This window comes from Puma concolor, chromosome E4 (genome assembly GCF_028749965.1).
Source record: "Puma concolor isolate L17-30 chromosome E4, mPumCon1.1.hap2, whole genome shotgun sequence".
In the NCBI taxonomy this organism is placed as follows: Eukaryota; Metazoa; Chordata; class Mammalia; order Carnivora; family Felidae; genus Puma; species Puma concolor.
Window position 1 is genome coordinate 50,055,415 of NC_141683.1, and position 18,937 is coordinate 50,074,351.

Below are 18,937 nucleotides of genomic sequence, written 5' to 3' on the forward strand. Positions count from 1 at the left end.
TAACTCGAATCTCTCTGATTATAAGTGAGTTTGAACATTTTTCAATATGTTCAGGATAATTTTTATAGTGCTTGAGAATCACCTGTTCATACTTTGTTTTTCTTCAGTTCTTTTATTGAGTTTTGGGTCATTTGTCCCTCAATTTTTAATAGTCCTTTATATGTTGTGAATATTTTCTTTCAGTCAGCTGGTTGTCTTTTACGTTTCTTATGATGTTAATAAATCATAAGACAATTAAAAAAAAACATGTTTGCCTCTGTAACTATTACAGTAAAGTAACCATTACAGAAAGTTTTTCCTACATTAAGGTCAAAGAAGAATTTATCAATGTCTCCTAGTACTTATATGGTTTATTTATTTAATTTTACATTTAGATCCCTAATCCATTTGGAGTTCATGCTTATGTGAGGTGTGAAATACACATCTAATTTATCTTTTTTTTTGCAAATGGCCACTCAGTTGTCCCTACACTATTTATTTCAAATGCCAACTTCTCAGGAAACCATCCCTGATTTCTCTAATAGGAGTTAGTCCCTCGCCTCTGATTATCTAAGCTCTTTTGTTTATATGACTGTTTTCCTCTGTCTTGACCAATAATTAGTTCTATTCCTATGTTATATCCCCTACTGAGTCCTAACTCCTGAAAGCAAACATTATTGAGCTCATCTTTGTGTTTCTTCAATGCTTAGCATACAGTGAGTTACTTAATATATACTTGTGGAATGCTAATGATTAACCTGAATTATTAAGGAAAGTTCAATACACTTAAGAAGGTACGGAAAATACCTAATGCATTCAAGGGAAAAAACTCCTCAAAATTATTTCAATTAAACTAAGTCTGTGTTTCAAAAGGAAAAGTTTTGTATCTGGAATATTCACTTCTGTAGAATACCTCAGTTCCTGCTAATGAGATGTATGTTGATTTTCTTATGACTGGCAGAGACTGCTGATCTTAAGTTCACAGAGTATGCATATAAGAAAAATGGCCTTAAGGGATAAAATAATGAGAAATGATAGGTCAAAACTAAGAAAGAGAACATTCTCCCAAAGTGAGGTCTATTAGTCTATTGGACAGTCTCCCAGAGGTTATCATGGAAGCCTGAAAAAGCATCAGATAATAGAATGTGAGAGATACTTTTTCATTGTCAGGGGAGATGGACTAGATGAATTTAATTGAAGTTTTCTATCTCTCATTTCTAGGACTCTAAGAATAAAAGCATCGCAGAGAGAGGGGGGCTTTGAAGCCTAGGAGTCATTTAAAAAAATAAAATTCTTACTGCCTCTGGTAAAACAAAATGCACCTACAACCCATATTGTGGAAATGGTGGTAAGCAAAAGATACAAGTAAAACAATATAATCATTCTTTACTAATGTCGATCAGGATGACTTTTTAAAAAATATATAAAATAAAATGGGGGAAAGGAAGGAGAAATAAATCAAGGAAAGGATTTTATTAGGCATATTTATATAACTTCCAGAGGCTATTTCCTAACTATACTGCTTCTAATACTGCAAATATTTGTTTTTATTATAAATTTAGGCCCCAAATATTAACATATTGATCCTTAGTATATAGTACCTTTTATCCTGCAACTTTCAAGGATCTTAAAATATCTGTGTAGTATTTCATTATCATAAAAAAGGCATCAGAGGCCTTAGAGTAGGTCAAACAATTTGCTCGGGGTCACACAAGTGAGACACTAACTGAACATAACTTAAAAAAAGAAAGCTCTTATCACTCCTTTGCCTGTTTTAGATACAAGCTCCTAAATGCTAATATGAACTCCTTGTACTAATGCCCTGGCAGAATTACACAGGCAGGGGACACCGGCCCTAAATCATATGGTCAGAGGATTTTTCAACTGCGGGCACCTGATTTTAATGGACAAGAGCCCCTGAGTGACAGTGGTCTCAGTGACTGCATGAGATATGAGCCCCGGTAGCTAAGGACAGATCATCAGGTTTTGGCCTTCACTTCTGCTGGAGGTATTGTCTGTTTTTCATTTAACTTAAAAAAATTTTTTTTGACGTTTATTAGAGAGACAGAGCACAAGTGGGGGAGGGGCAGAGAGAGAATGAGACACAGAATCCAAAGCAGGCTCCAGGCTCTGAGCTGTCAGCACGGAGCCTGACGTGGGGCTTGAACCCACAGACCATGAGATCATGACCTAAGCCAAAGTCAGATGCTCAACTGACTGAGCCACCCAGGCGCCCCTCATTTAACTTTGAAAGAGTTGAGAGTAGACCACATTCCTACATATCCAATTATTCCTTGAGTAAGAAGCCAACCAAGATAGTCCCCATGTTACTCTGTCATTAATCTCACAGGACTCCCATTAAAAGAAAATTACTTCCTTCTACTGACTACATTCTTCCCTTAATTATGTTTTATTTAACAGATTAGTGTAGACCCTTAAAAAAAAAAAACAGTACACAACCTTGACTAATATTAAACCATCAATGATGAAGATGCTATGGCTTAAGAGGTTAACGTCTTTACAATGGGCATATCTTGGGTAATCATGAATGTCACCTATATATTCAGTGAGTTTTCATAAACAGGTTAGGAAACAGAAAAGGCCTGTGCTGGAATTGTAAGATTAACAAGATACAGTCCTGACCCTTCTTGAAGAGTGGTTTCTAAATTGCCTTGACTATGTATCAAATGAGTAAAATATCGTTGGTATGTGTTCCTAAAATTGTTTACTTGTAAAACATAAGAACGTTCTAATGTATGATTATAAAACATTCAATAACATAAAAATTTAAGGAGTGTAATTTTAAAAATTAAATATTTATTATTTTCTTTCTGCAACTCAGATGGATCATATTAAGCACCCTACAAGATATATACATCCTATTCTGGAGACCACCACCCAGAATATCACAGACCAGGGAAGGCAACCATGCCAATAATGAGGCTACAATATACCAGTATCAATCCTATAACAAATAAATGCATACATCTATGGAAGAACAGAGAAAGTCAAGGCTGATGTTGCCTAGAAGAGGTAGTGAGACACTGGAGCTGAATTTTAAAGGATGAGAATACTTTCAGGAAACACAGATGTTGGCCTTGTTAGGCAGAAGTGTGCAAAGATACCTGAGAAAGCTTGTTTGGAAACTTTTAAGTTTGGTTAAAAAAAAAAAAAAAAGGACACTAAGAGAACCCTGTAAGTTTGGAGGCTGAGAGATGTGGGGGTGGGGATGGTGATATTGGGTATTAGGAAATGAAACTGGAAGGGCAGCCAAAAACTTGATAACGAAAGGTTCTCTGTGCCAAGCGAACTTTGGTTTTTATCATCCTGTAAAACACAAGTCAAACTCAAAAGCTTTCAGCGGGTGACTGATGCTTTTTGATGGAAAAGCCAGCTCTGTCTGGAAATATTTAAATGAGGGGGAGAGGGAAGGAAGAGAAAGAGGAGAGTGGAAAGAACCCGCTGTGCAAGCCAAATAAAATGTACAAAATTTGGTCATGTCCATGGGCATGGGATGACAGAGAATTACTAAAAGACTCTGAGCAAGGGAGAGTCAAGTAATGATCAGGGTTAGAGCAGCAGTGTTAAGGCTAAAGTGGGTGACAGAGGTGTTGGATGCCAGATGAGTTAAAGTCTTTCCTGTACTAGATGAAACTGGCTACATGGTTGGAGGGGCTCAGTGCAAAATACGTGGGCCCTTGTTCGAAAGGCAGGAACACAAGGCCATTAAAGGTACTAAAATAGAAAACTTTCCTTTCTTGAGCAGTCTTTCTCCCTATCTGCTATGATGTTTTTCATTTGCTATTTAGTGTCATGCTCCCTCAGGCACCGGGGCAAGTGCAGACCTTCACAGGTGCCAGGGGCCCCAGCCCATGACTCACTATGTAGGTGGCCCACTGGCTGCCAGGTTGCCTCTCCCCAGCCAACAAAGCCATGTACCATGCCCAGGCCCAGTGTAGGGAAGTTGAGCCAGGCTTCTTCCCTGTACACAGCTGCCTCTGCAATTCACTAGGTATCTGGGTTGGGGGTGGCCAAGAGGCTCACTCCAACTGAGTTGTGGCCTTCAGCCGCCTGCCAGATACTGGTGAAGCTGACCAAACAGGGGAAGGACGCCCCTGCTTGGAGGTGCCATGGGGTGCCCAGCCCAACTCCTATCTTTTTATGCTTGTGTAAAGGCCCATGCCAGGGTCAGAGAGTGAAAGCTAGGGCTGGGTGAGGCGGATGCGGGGAGGCTGGTAGGAGTTCTGGGGGTGGGGAAGTGGGTGGAAGAGAATCCATCCCAGGGAAGCAACGGCAGGCGGTGACGGGCCTTGGCTCCCAAGTCCCAGTACGTGCTTCACTGTCCCAGGGGCCCCACTTACAGAACACAAATCCAAAGATGGATCAATAAGAATCTTAAGATGGTGACCACAGAACATTAAAGTCTATGCAAGGGGCCTTTCTGAGTGCACTGCGCTTGTCTCATGCTCATGAGGCAGGTCCTGGTATTGGTTCAGGGAAAGGATAACAAGCACTGAAAACTCAAGTAAGTAGCAGTGGGGCTGGAAGATGGATGGATGAATCTGAGGAGAGGAGAAGATATGGTAACTGAATTTGGGAGGAAAGAAAATACTACGGTTGTGGGAACTGAAGAAATCTGTAGTACTACAAAGCTAGAAATTCGGGAGGAAGATAGTTTTGGGGGAAAACATAAGTGTTTGGGGGGCACACAGTATGGGGCAAGCTAAATTTAAATTACTACGGGACATCAGAACTGTTAGTAGAATACAGAGGACTGTTTAGAAAAATATTCTCCAAGAAAACAACATCACTATTTCCTGATTTGTTGATCATTAATTTCATTGCTATACAAAAAGTCATTAAAAGGTCCTTCTAATATGAACACCTCAGCATTATCCCATTAAACAGACCCACATATAAAACATCACAGAAAAATACAGAGGCAAAGGCAGACTACATACAAAATGAAAAAAATCAAGGAGTTTATTCAATAACCATGAACTTATGGAAGAGATTATAAAGTACACTATATAAGATATGAATAACCCCTAAGATGTAAAAGTTTGCAAAAATTAAAAAATATCTACATGTATATATATGATTGCCATAATTTTTTTTCTTTTAAAACCATACGTCACGCTTCATATTTCTATATCCTTAAGTAAAAATGTATGAAGCTATATAAGCTTCTTTATCGCAGGCAAAATTATGGTAGTTTGCATAAAAATGCAAATATGCAAAGTATCACTAATGAGCACCAAAAAAAAAAAAAAAAAAAAGCCACACACACCCACTTGAAGAAAATAAGCAGCCAAAATATAATGAAATGCATTTTGTTGTCTTTTTTCCTCCCCAAAATATATTTCACTCAACCCAATATACCCAAAATACTATCATTTCAACTTGTAATCAATATTAACAAGTATTCAGATACTGTCTATACTTTTTTTCACAGGTTTTTTTAATAGCTTTATTGAAATATAATTCACACACCATCAAACTCACTACAGTGCAAAATTTAGTGGCTGTTGTATATTCAGAATGTTGTGTAACAGTCACCACAGTCTAAGTCCAGAATACTACCATCACTCCCCAAAAACATCCCATACATATGAGTAGTCATTCTTGGCTCAACCCTTGGCAACCACTAATCTAGCTTCTCTCTCTATGGATTTACCTATGCTGGCCATTTCACCTAAGTAGAACCATATAATATGTGGCCTGTTGTGTCTGGGTTCATTCACTTAGCATGTTTCCAAGGTTCTTCCATGTTGTAGCATGTATCAGGACTTCACTCCTTTTCATGGTTGAACAATACTGCTGTATTATGAGACTCCATTTTGCATATCCATCCTTTTTCAGCTGATGGACATTTGGGTTGTGTCTACTTTTAGGTTGTTACAAATAATGTTGCTATGAACATTCACATATAAGGTTTTGTATAAACACATTTTCAATTTTCTCGTATATATACCTGGAAGTAGAATTGCTAGGTCATGTGGTAACACTACGTTTAACCTTTTGAGAAACTATCAAACTGTTTACAAAGTGGCTGTACCATTTTACATTCCTTTCCACCATATAGTGTACTAATTTTTCCACATTCTTGTCAATGCTTATTATGTTCTCTCTTTTTGAATATAGTCATCCTAGTATGTATGAAGTGGTATCTCACTATGGTTTTGACTTGCATTTCCCCAATGACTAATGATGGTGAGCATCTTTTCATGTGAATTTTGGCCATTTGTATATCTTCTTTGGAGAAATGTCTATTAAAATCCTTCTGGAGTCTTTTAATAGCTACAACAGTCCTACAAAAAATTTTGTAGTGATATTATAATCAAATAATAACCTGGGAATAAAGTTATTTTCAAATGAAATTAGTAGATGCTTAATATAAACATTTAAAAATCCAGCGGAATGGTACTGGCATTGGTTCTAGAATTAATGGGCGTGACAGCAGGAAGGCACTCAAGGGTGTTACTGTTTACCAGCAATGCTTGTAGCCTGCAGAGTATAGGTATAGCCAAGAAGTACAAAAACACCTTTCGGTACAGCTAACACTAGCAAAATTGAGAAGTTGGCAAGGTTTCATTTCTATATCTCTAGCTTCCTAACTTCTGTGAAAGAGGAAAGCATCTAATACCAGTTATACTTAGCAGGTAATTACATGTTCTTTAAGTGGGCATTAGCCCTTGTAGTATTCTATCCATAAGAACGAGCTGTGAGTTCATCTCATTCTCTCTCTCAAATGGCCCTCTTCTCCTGGGCAAGAGAAACTGGAAACTCCACTAGTTACCACTGCTGCAAATCTGTTTATGAATAACCATAGACAGAGGAGAGTCTCCATCATGCTTTGATTCTTTCGAGTTTAGAATCTTGGCCATATTCCCTGCCATTCTGGTTCCCTCTTCCTCTGGGTATTTGCTATCTCCTTTCTATCTCCCTTAAGGGATTGTATCTAACCTTATACCTTTTTTTTGTTTCTCTGCTTCAAATGTTATAGTTTCTAGGGTATTTATTATTAAAAACTTTAAAATTTATACCCCTCCTGATTACAAAGTGATTTAAAGGTATAGTTAATATTTAACACCCTCAGGCTATAATTTTTCTTTTCTGACATTCTTATGTTTATTATATTATTTTTACCTGTGGTAGTACTATTTTGATAGACATAATATGAATATATTCATGTATTATATATTCATATATATATATAAATATAAATATATTCTCTATTAAAAAGAGGTACCACTGCAGGGTGATCCTACTTTGGATTTTAACTCCACACAGATGGTCAGTAAACAGAAGAAGAGAAGTTGGATACAGAATCTTTAAGTAGCAGAAGACAGAACTTTAAGTGCCCAGGAATGCAACTGCAATGAGGAATACAAAAATTGAAATGGCACTGTACCACGGCTACTATGAATTAAAATGGATTATTTCACCCCTGAGACTGAGATTCTTAGGCTGGCCAGAGGTCACTATTTTGTATTTTGTACATTTATACTTGTCGTTCAAATGGACTGTGTCAAACACTTGGAAGGGCAACTAATATACAATGCAGCAATTTGTAAGCAATGGCAGGCCACTGAAAAAATATCACTTATTAGTTTCTTATGCCAGACCTAAAGGTACAAAAAAAAAGAAATGATGTCCACAGAAAAGACATGAACTAAAATGGGTTCCTAATATGGGGTGCCTGGGTGGCTCAGTTGGTTGAGCATCTGACTCTTGATTCAGCTCAGGTCATGATCCCAGGTTCATGGGATAGAGACTCGTGTCGGGCTCCATGCTGAGCATGGAGTCTGCTTAAGATTCTCTCTCTCTCTCTCTCTCTCTCTCTCTCTCTCTCTCTCTCTCTCCTTCCCTCTCTCTCCCCTCTGTCCCTCTCCCCAACTTGTGTTCTCTTTAAAATAAGAAAAAAAATCGGTTCCTAACATATTAACTAATCATTTAGACAAATAGTTCTCAACCCTGGGTACATCATCTGGGAGTTTAAAAAAAAAAATACAGAATACTTGGTTCTAGTTCAGAGATTTTGGTTTAACTGGTTTGAGGTGGAGCTCAGGCATTAGGTTTTGTTTGGGGAGGGGGGGTGGATGTTCCTTAGGTGATATTTAGGAATAGCCAGAGTTGAAAACCACTGGTTTTGACAATGAACGCTATCTGATCTTTTTTTTTTTCCCCAATTTTTATGTATTTTTTGGAGACAGAGAGAGAGAGAACAGGGGTGGGGTAGAGAGAGAGAGGACACAGTATCTGAAGCAGGCTCCAGGCTCCGAGCTGTTAGCACAGAGCCCAGTGTGGGGCTCAAACCCATGAACTGCAAGATCATGACCTGAGCCAAAGTCTGACGCTTAACTGACTGAGCCACCCAGACAGCCCTATCTGATCTTTATCAAGTGGGCATGAAGCTCTGTCTCTTTGTATAACTTGGAAAAACAAAAATCTTATTAAGGATCTTATTGAGGATTCTATTCAAAACAGAGACCAATACCAACTGAGCCTGACATCTTGATACTTAAGAAAGGATGTAACATTTCTTTTTACACAAGAATTTAACTCCATCTACATTTATTATTCTAAAGCTTTACTTCTTTTAAAAAACTATGCCAAGTTTTCATCTTTTGGCAATCTTTTGTATCTACTCTATCTGATTGGGAATGCTCAGGTGTCACTGTCACAGGAACAAGAAAGGTTACAAAGGAACAGTCAGCTACTGCCTTAGTTCAACTATGCTTTCTGGTTGTCTTGGCATAAATTTTAGTGCCTGAATTCTTTCAGAGCCAAGCTCAAAGCTAATACAAACGAAGCAGCTGCGACTGCATTGTGTTACATTTACATGGAAGGCCAACTCAGACCATTGTGTTATGGAAATGAGAACACTAAGCCAAGCACCTGGCCCGGAACACAAGCCGCTTTCTTTTAGCCAAAGCTAAATGGATGGCATCGTCTAAGGAGAAGTGATATAAAAATCATAAATATCAATAGTCACTTTATAAATAGAACATTAAAGAAAGAAGCCTGTTCCAAACACTCAGGCAATGGGAAACAAATATATACAATTACAAGGCATGATCAGTTTCCCTTTCTGAATTAAATTTAAGTACCTGGATAACTCGTTAGTTTACTCGTTTCTTCCTAATTACCCCTATAAATATTATTTGAATATAGTTTTAACAATGTATAAACCATACAATGGATGTTTTATTTAAAGGAAAGCACAAATGTGACAAATGTAAAAAGTCTAGCAATATGATAAAGAAAAAAATGAAAAATAGCATCTTTAAAAAGAGGCAAAGGGGCGCCTGGGTGGTGCAGTCGGTTAAGCGTCCGACTTCAGCCAGGTCACGATCTTGCGGTCCGTGAGTTCGAGCCCCGCGTCAGGCTCTGGGCTGATGGCTCGGAGCCTGGAGCCTGTTTCCGATTCTGTGTCTCCCTCTCTCTCTGCCCCTCCCCCGTTCATGCTCTGTCTCTCTCTGTCCCAAAAATAAATAAACGTTGAAAAAAAAAATTTTTTAAAAGAGGCAAAAACGACTTAAGTAACTAAAAGTGTTCCTGAAGAAGCTAATAGTCAAAACTCAGATCTGCAAAAACACTGTGAGCTTACACATATATATGACACGTAAAGGGCTCAAAGAAACATCCACAGAAACAAAACATTAAATAAAGGTTTCTATCTAGTTACACTTCCCAGTGTAAGTAGACACAGAATACACGATATACATAAAATACCAAAAAACCCCGAATTCCAAATATATATTAAAATCTCTTTTGGTTGAAGAAAAACATGTAACTCTTTTGCACAGGTACACGCATTTACTCCAAACAATCGCTTGGTGATTATTAAAAGGTTTAGTAATCCATTTGACTGATATCATGAGTAATACTAAGAGAGTAAACGTGAGACACTCCCTTGACTCTGGTCACTCAGTAAGTCATGAATGCCTTATCCATTAAACAATTATTTGTGGAGTGCTTACTGTGTGCAAGGTACTGTGTTAGGCACTGAGGTAGCTACAAAGATGAGAGGAGATATTTATTGTCTAATGAGGGACATGGACCTAGAAACAAACAACTGCAGTTGGAATTAAGGTAAAGAAATATGGAATGAACAGAAGAAACAGGAAAAGTATCCTGCAGATCACTGCTTTTCCTTATGCCTATGATTAGATAAAAGTACAAATGCACTGAAAATTCCTAAACACCAAGACCTTGCCTTACCTATAGATTCAGTGGCCACCTAAGTTCCCTCTTATGTTTATTTTTACTTTTCAGCTTATTTCAACTTATTGACTCGTCTGTCTACCACGGGCATAAAGATGGCTTAGACTAAGTAAGAATTACACATGAATAGACTGTTGTACTGGCTATCCATTCTAAGATTATAAAAATATACATTTTGGGGAATGGGAAAGATATACAAAGGTTTTGGGTTTCCCTAATTTGGGCTCACTGCAATCTTACTCCCTGGCTCCTTTCTACCACATCCAGCAGCAGTCAGCAGGATACAAGTGACTCTTATCCCCTTGCTTCTCCTGATCCTGATCTCTCAAAAGCTAACCACTACTCTACCGCTGATAGCCTGGGGTGGGTGCAGGGCTGGCCTTCTCTTGAATGGCAGGCAGTCCCTGACTTGTCGCCCTGAGTTATGATGCCGATAGCAAGGGGAAAAAAGAGTCACTTGGGGAAGAGTCAAGAAATTTACCAATACTTCACAGTATTTACACAAATGGAGCTGGAAAGAAAGCCCTTTTGGAGAGTCCGTGGCTAGCTCCTTTCTGGTTTAGCTTTTGAGCCAAGATAAATATTTCAGAAAACAAATCTCTAACGCTTTAATGGCCAGCCAAATTTAGTTAAGTTTGACAAACAAACATTCCCAGTCTTGCCCCAACCTACCTCCCCATCCTCTCTCTTGCCATTTTGGCCTACATGCCTTTTGGTTCCTGCTCACTGAACCCTTATATCCCCTGCAAGCCTCAGTCACTTTATGAAGTGTGTCTTTCTAAACTGCTATTGCCTCTGCCTGGGATACTCTTCTTCCCGTCAATTATTTTCATTCAGCCTTTGAAACAGCTCAAATACTGGCTCCCCGGAAAAGCCTTTGCTCACACAATGCATTGTTAAAAATCTGTGTCACCACGCTTATCTACCTCCTTATGAATCTGGTCATTTTTCTGTCTCTTACTACTGGACTTTAAATTCTCTGGGAGTGGAAAATTCTGTTGTGTTCGTTTCTGTGTCCCTAGGACCTAGTGCCAAGAAAGTATCAATAATTGGTGAATCACTAATACTTTGCCCAAAGCAACCATTCGGGAAGTGTGTCACTGTCAATAATTTCAGTCAAGGCTTTTGCTAAAAACTACTTATCTGCCCTCAGTATTTGCTTGAAAATGGAGCCGGGAAGAGTAAGCCCTTTGGAGGGTCCACCCGATAAGTTGTGAACCTGCTGTTTACACCACAGTAAAGACACGTGAATCCTAGGATCACAAGTACTTGTGCTTAAATCTCACTTTTGCCCCTTCAGAAAGTTAACATGGATCACTTCCATGGAAACAATCATGCTAATAGCATGGGATACTGTATTAGTAACTTAGTTAAGTATCTCAAAGTTTGGTTCCTTCTTACACTGCTTTCTCACATGCAGACTCCACTGTGATATTAATTACAAAAGCATTCTGTGTTGATCTGAAAGCTAGACACAATTCTAATTGGCACTACATTTAAGTCAGTCATATTAGCTATTGGTATTATACGGAAACTTAAAACATACTGTGAATTTACAGATATCTGAGTACCGCACTGCCTCTTTTAGACAGCATATTTTGGTTTCTTTTAAGAGAATATAAATTATTTATCCAGAGCCATCATGGAATAAGGTATTTCACAAACCATATTTTTCTGGATAACAAGTTTTATAAGCAATAGATATTTTTAAGATTTAAAATATTCTCAATGGATATATATCACAATATTGCACAGTGACACTTTAAAAAAAACTGGCATGACAAATATAATTTCACTTTTTCTTAATGATTCAGGATCATTATTATCAATGTCAATTACTTCACTATTCTCCATGTGTCCTGTAATTCAATGGTACTCCTGTAGTTCAATGGCAACACTGGGCTATTTGCCTTTATAATAAGTGGATTCAGGTTGTTTTTATGAGTCCTTGCTTTTCATTTCCTCTGCCTCCTCCCCCCAACTCACTTCATTTTTTCAAAAATTACAATCAATGTGTTCTGATGGTTATTTTTCAAATAACTGCCTAGGTAAGAACTTACGAATAGTTAAATTCTCCTAGAGAGCTAAGTGCATGGGCTTTGGAACTACAGTTTGCCAGTCAGAGGCTCCTTCTTTCCTTCAATATTTCTTAATCTGTGAGATGGCTGAGGTTGTCAGAAGAGTAACAGCTGAATAAATGGTCTGTAAAGGAGTGCTCACCATCATGTATGTGCATCATTGGTTTATTACTTTTACTCAAGAGTAATTAGTATTATTAAGGTAAACCTCAAATTAGCTATCAACTGTTTAAATACAAATGAAAATTATTGTTCTTAATTCAAACTTAAAAAGCCCAGTCATGAACTTCAGATTCAATAGAAGTACTTGAATGTTATAGAAGGATATTTTTCTTCAGTTATTGACTTTAAAAAAAAATTAAGAATTAACCATTCTATTTTAGCAGGCTTGTATGAAAATTACAAATTCTAATTCAATCCTTTTCACCAAACACTGTGTATGGATAGTCAGTTTCACTATATTTGATTTCTGTTTCATCAGGAAGACAAGAAGGGGAGGGAAGAGAAAAAAAAAAAAAATGCCCTTTTCATTCATTAAAAAAACCCAAACATTTAAGTGGGAAGCTAGGTCTATGGAAGAAAGAAATTTGGTAAAAGGAATGAAATCTGATATTTTATCATTCCGTCATAATATTGTTAGAATATTAATCCAATCTTGCTTGTGATCTTTAAAAATGAGAGAATCTGTAAACATTTGGAAGGTGTCACACAGTAACAGATATTCAAAAATGCTACAAGACACTGAGAGACAATAAAGGGAAATCTTGCTCTTCAGAGTTAATCCAAAATAAAACATTCATGTTGGTTGACTTATAAATGAATACCAGCTTATATATCTCAAAATATCATTTCAACCTACAGAGTTATCCCAACTTAAAAAAACAAAAAGTAGTGGAATATATAAATAAGGAATACAACATATTAACTTAGCTGAATTAAAAGAAAATCATCTTTTTTCCCCCCAGTAGAAAAGTCTACTTCTACTTTATAGTGTTTTCCATTGTACCTACAATAATGACCAGCTTCATGATAGTTACTCTTTTCAAGTTTAAAAACAATAAGTTTTACTGAAATGATATAATTAGGCAGTATATTTCTTATTAAATAAGCAAAGAAAATGGATGGATTAAAATCTGGGTTACTCAGAGTTATATCAAAAAGGTACAAAACAGGACTGCAAGTGCTGGTCAGCTGACCTGATCGCTTCTAGCCTTCTGATCTCAGCATTCAATATTTAATACTGACTCTTAGTACTGCCTAGTCAGTTTAAGGAATATTTCTTCCAGGGTATTTCTTAAGCACTTAGATGGTCATCCAAAAGATGGCTTAAGCAAAGCACAGGCCAGGTCTCAGGAATAGAACTCACAATCGTCTAATTCTCCGATAATCTGCTCTGCAACTTTATGAGTCCCATCATTCACTGTTTATCCTCTAGCTCAAGGCAAACAAAACAAAACAAAACGAAAAACACCAAAAACCAAAAAACTTTTCCCAAAAAAAAAAAAAATCCTACCAGCATCCTTACAGAATGGTAACAGATTTTCACTAGTAACTTCATAAAAGGGCATCCTGCAAAGATTTGTACTCTGTAGGTCAGAGGAATTTGAATTTAATAATTATTCCCTAAAATGTAATAAACCTTCTACTCAAAGTGGTGGACATTAACCACAGTTAATCTACATAAGTTGATAACTGTGTCCTGTAACTTCAGTATTATAAAGAAATTCTTGAGCAAAATGTATGGATTCCTTAGTAACTGTCTCTAAGAAGAAAGGAGAGAAAAGTAAAATATCTTTTAGAGAGGAGGAGCACTTACTGGTACTTTGAAGGGTGAGGTATTTACAGTGTCCATGGAGTTGGGTTTCTCTGATGTACTGGTCCCTGAGATACTCCGTCTGCGGGGGGACCTTTCTGCCGGCACCTCTGGAAAAGAAGAAAGAAACATCATTAAGAAACCGAAATTTAGGATCTTTGACTACAATGTAAAATTATTGGGGGTTTTCTCCCCCACAAAAAATCAGTTTCCTTTAAAGGCATATTACATTCTATCTCCACATGATTTCTCTGTTTCTCTCTGTGGTATTCGAACTATCAAGACACTAGGGAGACCTGGTCACAGTTAAGAATCCGCTTTAGCATGACAGATTATAATTTCATCTGTGCACACATAAAAAATATTTTCACATTTTCTGAGCTATGTTTAAGATCTACAAATTCACTTGAAATTCGCATCTCGCAGTACATGAATATACTTCTCTATTTGTCAGCAACACAGGAGTTAACAGAATCCAAAGACAATTTTGGCATTCTTGTGAACAAAATATAGTCTTGTGTTGTACATGATTCGATGGTGTCTGCACAAAGGTCAAAGTTCAGTTCTGTGCAGATAAGATGATTCGCCAGACTGCAACCAAAGGGCCATGAGGCGACTGAAAGCTGCTGCTAGGATAAAATAACATATATGCCTATGCAGATATAAAAATAGATCAGCTTCTCCTTGTGCTGGCAATATGACCTTACTAAGATCTTACTCTGTATTCCTAAATCTGTTCAAACTGACCTAACAAGCTTCGGATTTTGCAGATGATGTGATATTTTCTAATTTAATTACTGTACACTACATTAAGGTTACATTTAAACATTTTTTTCACAGAGTGATATAAATATATGCATATATATATGCACATACACACGCACACAGATGATAGATATACACATATTATACCTTTATCACAACTGCTTCCCATCTCCACGTCAACTGACAGACATATAGGAATCCAGCTTCTCAGATAACATTAGATAATCTCAACATGGACAAGGAAAAAAAACACATCCTAAAAAAAGTACTCTGTATTATCTTCCAGATCTTAAAAAATAAGGAGTAAATCGTGACTCCGGAGACTGACATTTTGATTCCTGCTGTTCTCCCTTTAAAAGATAGATGCAGTTTAAACTTCCATTTCTGGCCTCCTGGCCCCTGGGATCCGTGCTACTTCTACTTAAGAGAAAGCGTTTTTTCTCTCGCTCCCTCCCTGTGTCTTGCTCTTCCCCCTCCCTCCCTACAGCTTGCAGAGAGAGCAAGCGAGAAAGAAACACACAGGACTGCAGCTATTCAATCAATCGTTCCGACTGCACATCCTCATTAGTTACTTTCAGGCTATTAGCAGACGCCCAACCACTGCCTCCCCTCAGTTACAGAAAATTTCACTGTATTACACTAATCCGCAGCAAGAAAAAAACATTTACTGAAATTTATATTCAGCTAGTGCCAAAAGGACACCATTTTACACAGACCTAGTAATGCACACAAATCAATCCCTCCTATGAAAATCCAATTGGAAGTGCTTACCCTATTACCATCTTTGCATGCTGGACACTGATTTTCTTTCCACAACTAAACATATCTTCTGTGTGACATCTTGACCGGTAAGACATAAGCCAAATTGCAACATTGCTAATGACAGAGGTTGCCAACATAGCGTCTTATATGCCTGCAGTACAAGAAAGTCCCATGCTATCACTGTTTTAAAATTATGAGCAATGACTGTTAAGTCTCTCAACTTCTCTCTAACCATCAGTGGTTAAATGAGCCTTAATGCACAAAGCCATTTTCAGAATTAGGCACACATGACTTCTAAAAAATGGCAGTACAATTAGCTAAAATTCACGGCAATGGCACAAAGCACCAAATTTAAACAAACCAGCTTTGCAAAGCACTCCGAACAACAAGACCTTCAGACTTTAGGAACGTGACTTTAAAGAATGATTATCCAAGTTAGGCATTTCTAATATATGGGGGGCAGGCTGGTGGGGAGAGGGTCTGGTGAAGACACAAGAAAATCTCATCTTTCCTCTGATAATAACCTATAATTAGAAGATACATGAGATTAAATATTACAGTATAATATATTTTAATCTCTGAATAATTGATGGAGAAACCAAACTTGGAGGAAAATAAGTTCCATTAGCAAGACTAAAATGATCCAGGAAACAGTTTTCCTTAATTTCCAATGTTCTGGATAAGGAAAAAAATGGAAACATTTCCTCATTTTCTTTCAAACATCTAATTATAGTTTTCAGGCATATGAACTCATTAAATAAATATATTTCAGTGCTTTTAACAATTTGAAATTATATTGGCTAAAATGAGCAACCACATGTTAAACTCTAACAAATACGTTACTTGTTGTACTTCTCTTCCTCTTTTAGATTCTCTTTCTGTACCTTGAGAAAAATCACAACTCTGGTGTAGCTTAGAGAATATTACTAGGTTCAAAAAGAGGAAATTAAATTTTTCTTGAAGTTTGAACAATTGACATTGACGAGGGAAAAGACAGGAAGGAAAGAAGCTGCATGAGCCAATGAGAAGAAGTCTACACTCCCTGACTTTCTCAGCCCCCACAACAAGGCAACTTATCTGCAGATGCAAAAAAAGGCCCTTGAATACCCAAGTTCTTTCGTTTTCAGAAGATTCGGAACTGTTTCAAAGTGGAGCAAAGGAACGTATACCCAAGCACCAGTGGCCGCTCAGAGCCATGGTGGCAGCATCAGCAAGGGCCGAATTAACAACTCACTGGATTAGTCACAGGCAGGCCTGCATATTAAACTGGCCCAGCTACCTTGAACTTGAAATCTCCAAGCAGAAAGGAAAGCTGCTACTATCCCCCTAAAGCCACCTTTCTGCTGAGTTAGAAGGAAAATCTATACCGGTTCCAGTAGACCAAAATTAGACGGCTCTCTCCCCTGCCCCCACTCACGTTACAGACGCCTGCATTATTTTCACCTGCTACAAGAATTAGTGTTCCTTTCATAGTCATAATATTTAATTACAGTTATTTTAAAATATGCTCACTCTCTAAGACTGAGTCAGAGACTTATAATATTGTTTCAGTTAAGGTCTGAAACCATTGTATTCACTTTCTCATCCTCTAAAGATATTTTCCACCTGCAGATTGAAAGGCACAAAAAGTTATAAAATAGAAAAGCCTGGTTAAGTTTTAAATTTATCTCTTCATTTCCTTTGCCACTGGGTATGAACCAAGATGAAGTGACAACTTAAAATGATGACAGACAACCTCCAACGTAGCTCCGCAGGGAACATTATTGAACAAAGCGAACGATTGGGTGCTCTCCCAACTATCTGTGTGATTCTGTGTAAGCCATTTCATCTTTTCTGCTGGATGATTATAGGGGCAAAGGCACTTTTGGTGAAGGATGTGCTTGTTCAACAGACAGAAGTCAACGTCTGCCTTTAGAACCTAATAGTTGTACTGTTCATGACTTTAATTCACTTATCGAGAAGAAATGTCAGAAAGCATCAAGGAAGACAAAAAGCAGGACAGTGTAAAGGAGATGACGAGGTGTAGTAATTTCACTATAGTAATTACAGTGAATGGGTGGGGCTGCGTTGAGAAGATGAGGTGAGGAAGTCGGCCTTGTAGGTTGATTAGGGAAGAACACTGCGGGCAGGGGGAAGCCAATACAAAGCTCCTGGAGTAAAGTGCAGCATGGAGGCCAGCGCGTAAGGGACCAGTAAGTAGCAGCAGAAAGCCTGAGGCTATGGAGGTGTGCTCAGACCATGTAGGCTCTGTAGGCCTATATGTGCAGACTTCAGGTTTTTACTGTGAAATGAAAAACCACCTGGTCAAGCACATTTCACCAAAAGGTATAATAAAGCACAGAGAAACCCTATGGAGAGATACACTTACTGGCACTTTCTTAGGTATTTTCTTTTCAGGAGTTTGAATAATGAGTGTGATTGAAATAATTCTGGAATATTGTATGTTTGGAAAGAGAGTAAAGGGAAATGTTTATCATATTAACTGAGGGTTAGGTTCCAAAAGCCCCTGAAAATATCCTAAATGAGAAAGGTATCTGTTGTATCTGTTATCATTATGGCCAAATATCTACAAGCATCAAGTACATTTACTTTTTTTTTTTAATTTTTTAATGTTTATTTATTTTTGTGAGAGACAGAGCATGAGCAGGGAAGAGCAGAGTGAGGGGGAGACAGACTCTGAAGCAGGCTCCAGGCTCTGAGCTGTCAGAACAGAGCTCAACACGGGGCTTGAACTCACGAACTGTGAGATCATGACCTGAGCCCAAGTCGGACGTTCACTGACTGAGCCACCCAAGCGCTCCTACATTTACCTTTTTTTTCAGTCATATTTAACCAAAGTTTGTTTGCCATCATGCCATACATGCACACACTTAACATAAATACCAGGGCTCAGGTGTCATGAATTCTGATAATGTGTGTCACTCTTAGAATAAGTTACCATCGTTAAGAAATGGTTCAAAATAATTTCTTTGAAGAGAAAAAGATGTACTATAAAAGTTATTTAGGCACCTCTTTTGTGACTACTTTGTCTAAGGCAGAAGTATTTTTATGATAATTTTAGCTAATATTGAGTGTTTTGTGCGAAGTGCTGGGTCTGGTATCTATCTGCCTTAATCTTTGGGCCCCTCAGGTGGTAACAATTATTATTCTCTTGGATGAGTGTGGGGCCAAATTTAAAAGAAGAAAATAATAGTTACCAATGTGAAAGTAATTTCAGAAAATTCAACATGAAAAATAACCAAAATGTAGAAAGATACTTCTAAAGTTTTAATTTGTTGGACAATGATGTAAGGAACCAAAATACCCTTCT

At 37.7% G+C, this 18,937-nt stretch overlaps 1 protein-coding gene across 13 annotated transcripts in view; it reads right to left on the reverse strand.

Annotated features, from left to right (window-relative positions):
* Positions 1-18,937, reverse strand: part of RASAL2 (RAS protein activator like 2) — a 361,137-nt gene that overhangs the window by 74,439 nt on the left and 267,761 nt on the right. For 12 of the 13 annotated variants that reach the window (XM_086694779.1, XM_086694784.1, XM_086694783.1 and 9 more), the window contains one exon: positions 14,104-14,210. In XM_086694779.1, the coding sequence (XP_086550905.1) occupies positions 14,104-14,210 (107 nt within the window). Of the gene's footprint in view, positions 1-14,103; positions 14,211-15,012; positions 15,207-18,937 lie in introns of those variants that run through there. The other variant, XM_086694786.1, reaches the window with a different exon arrangement.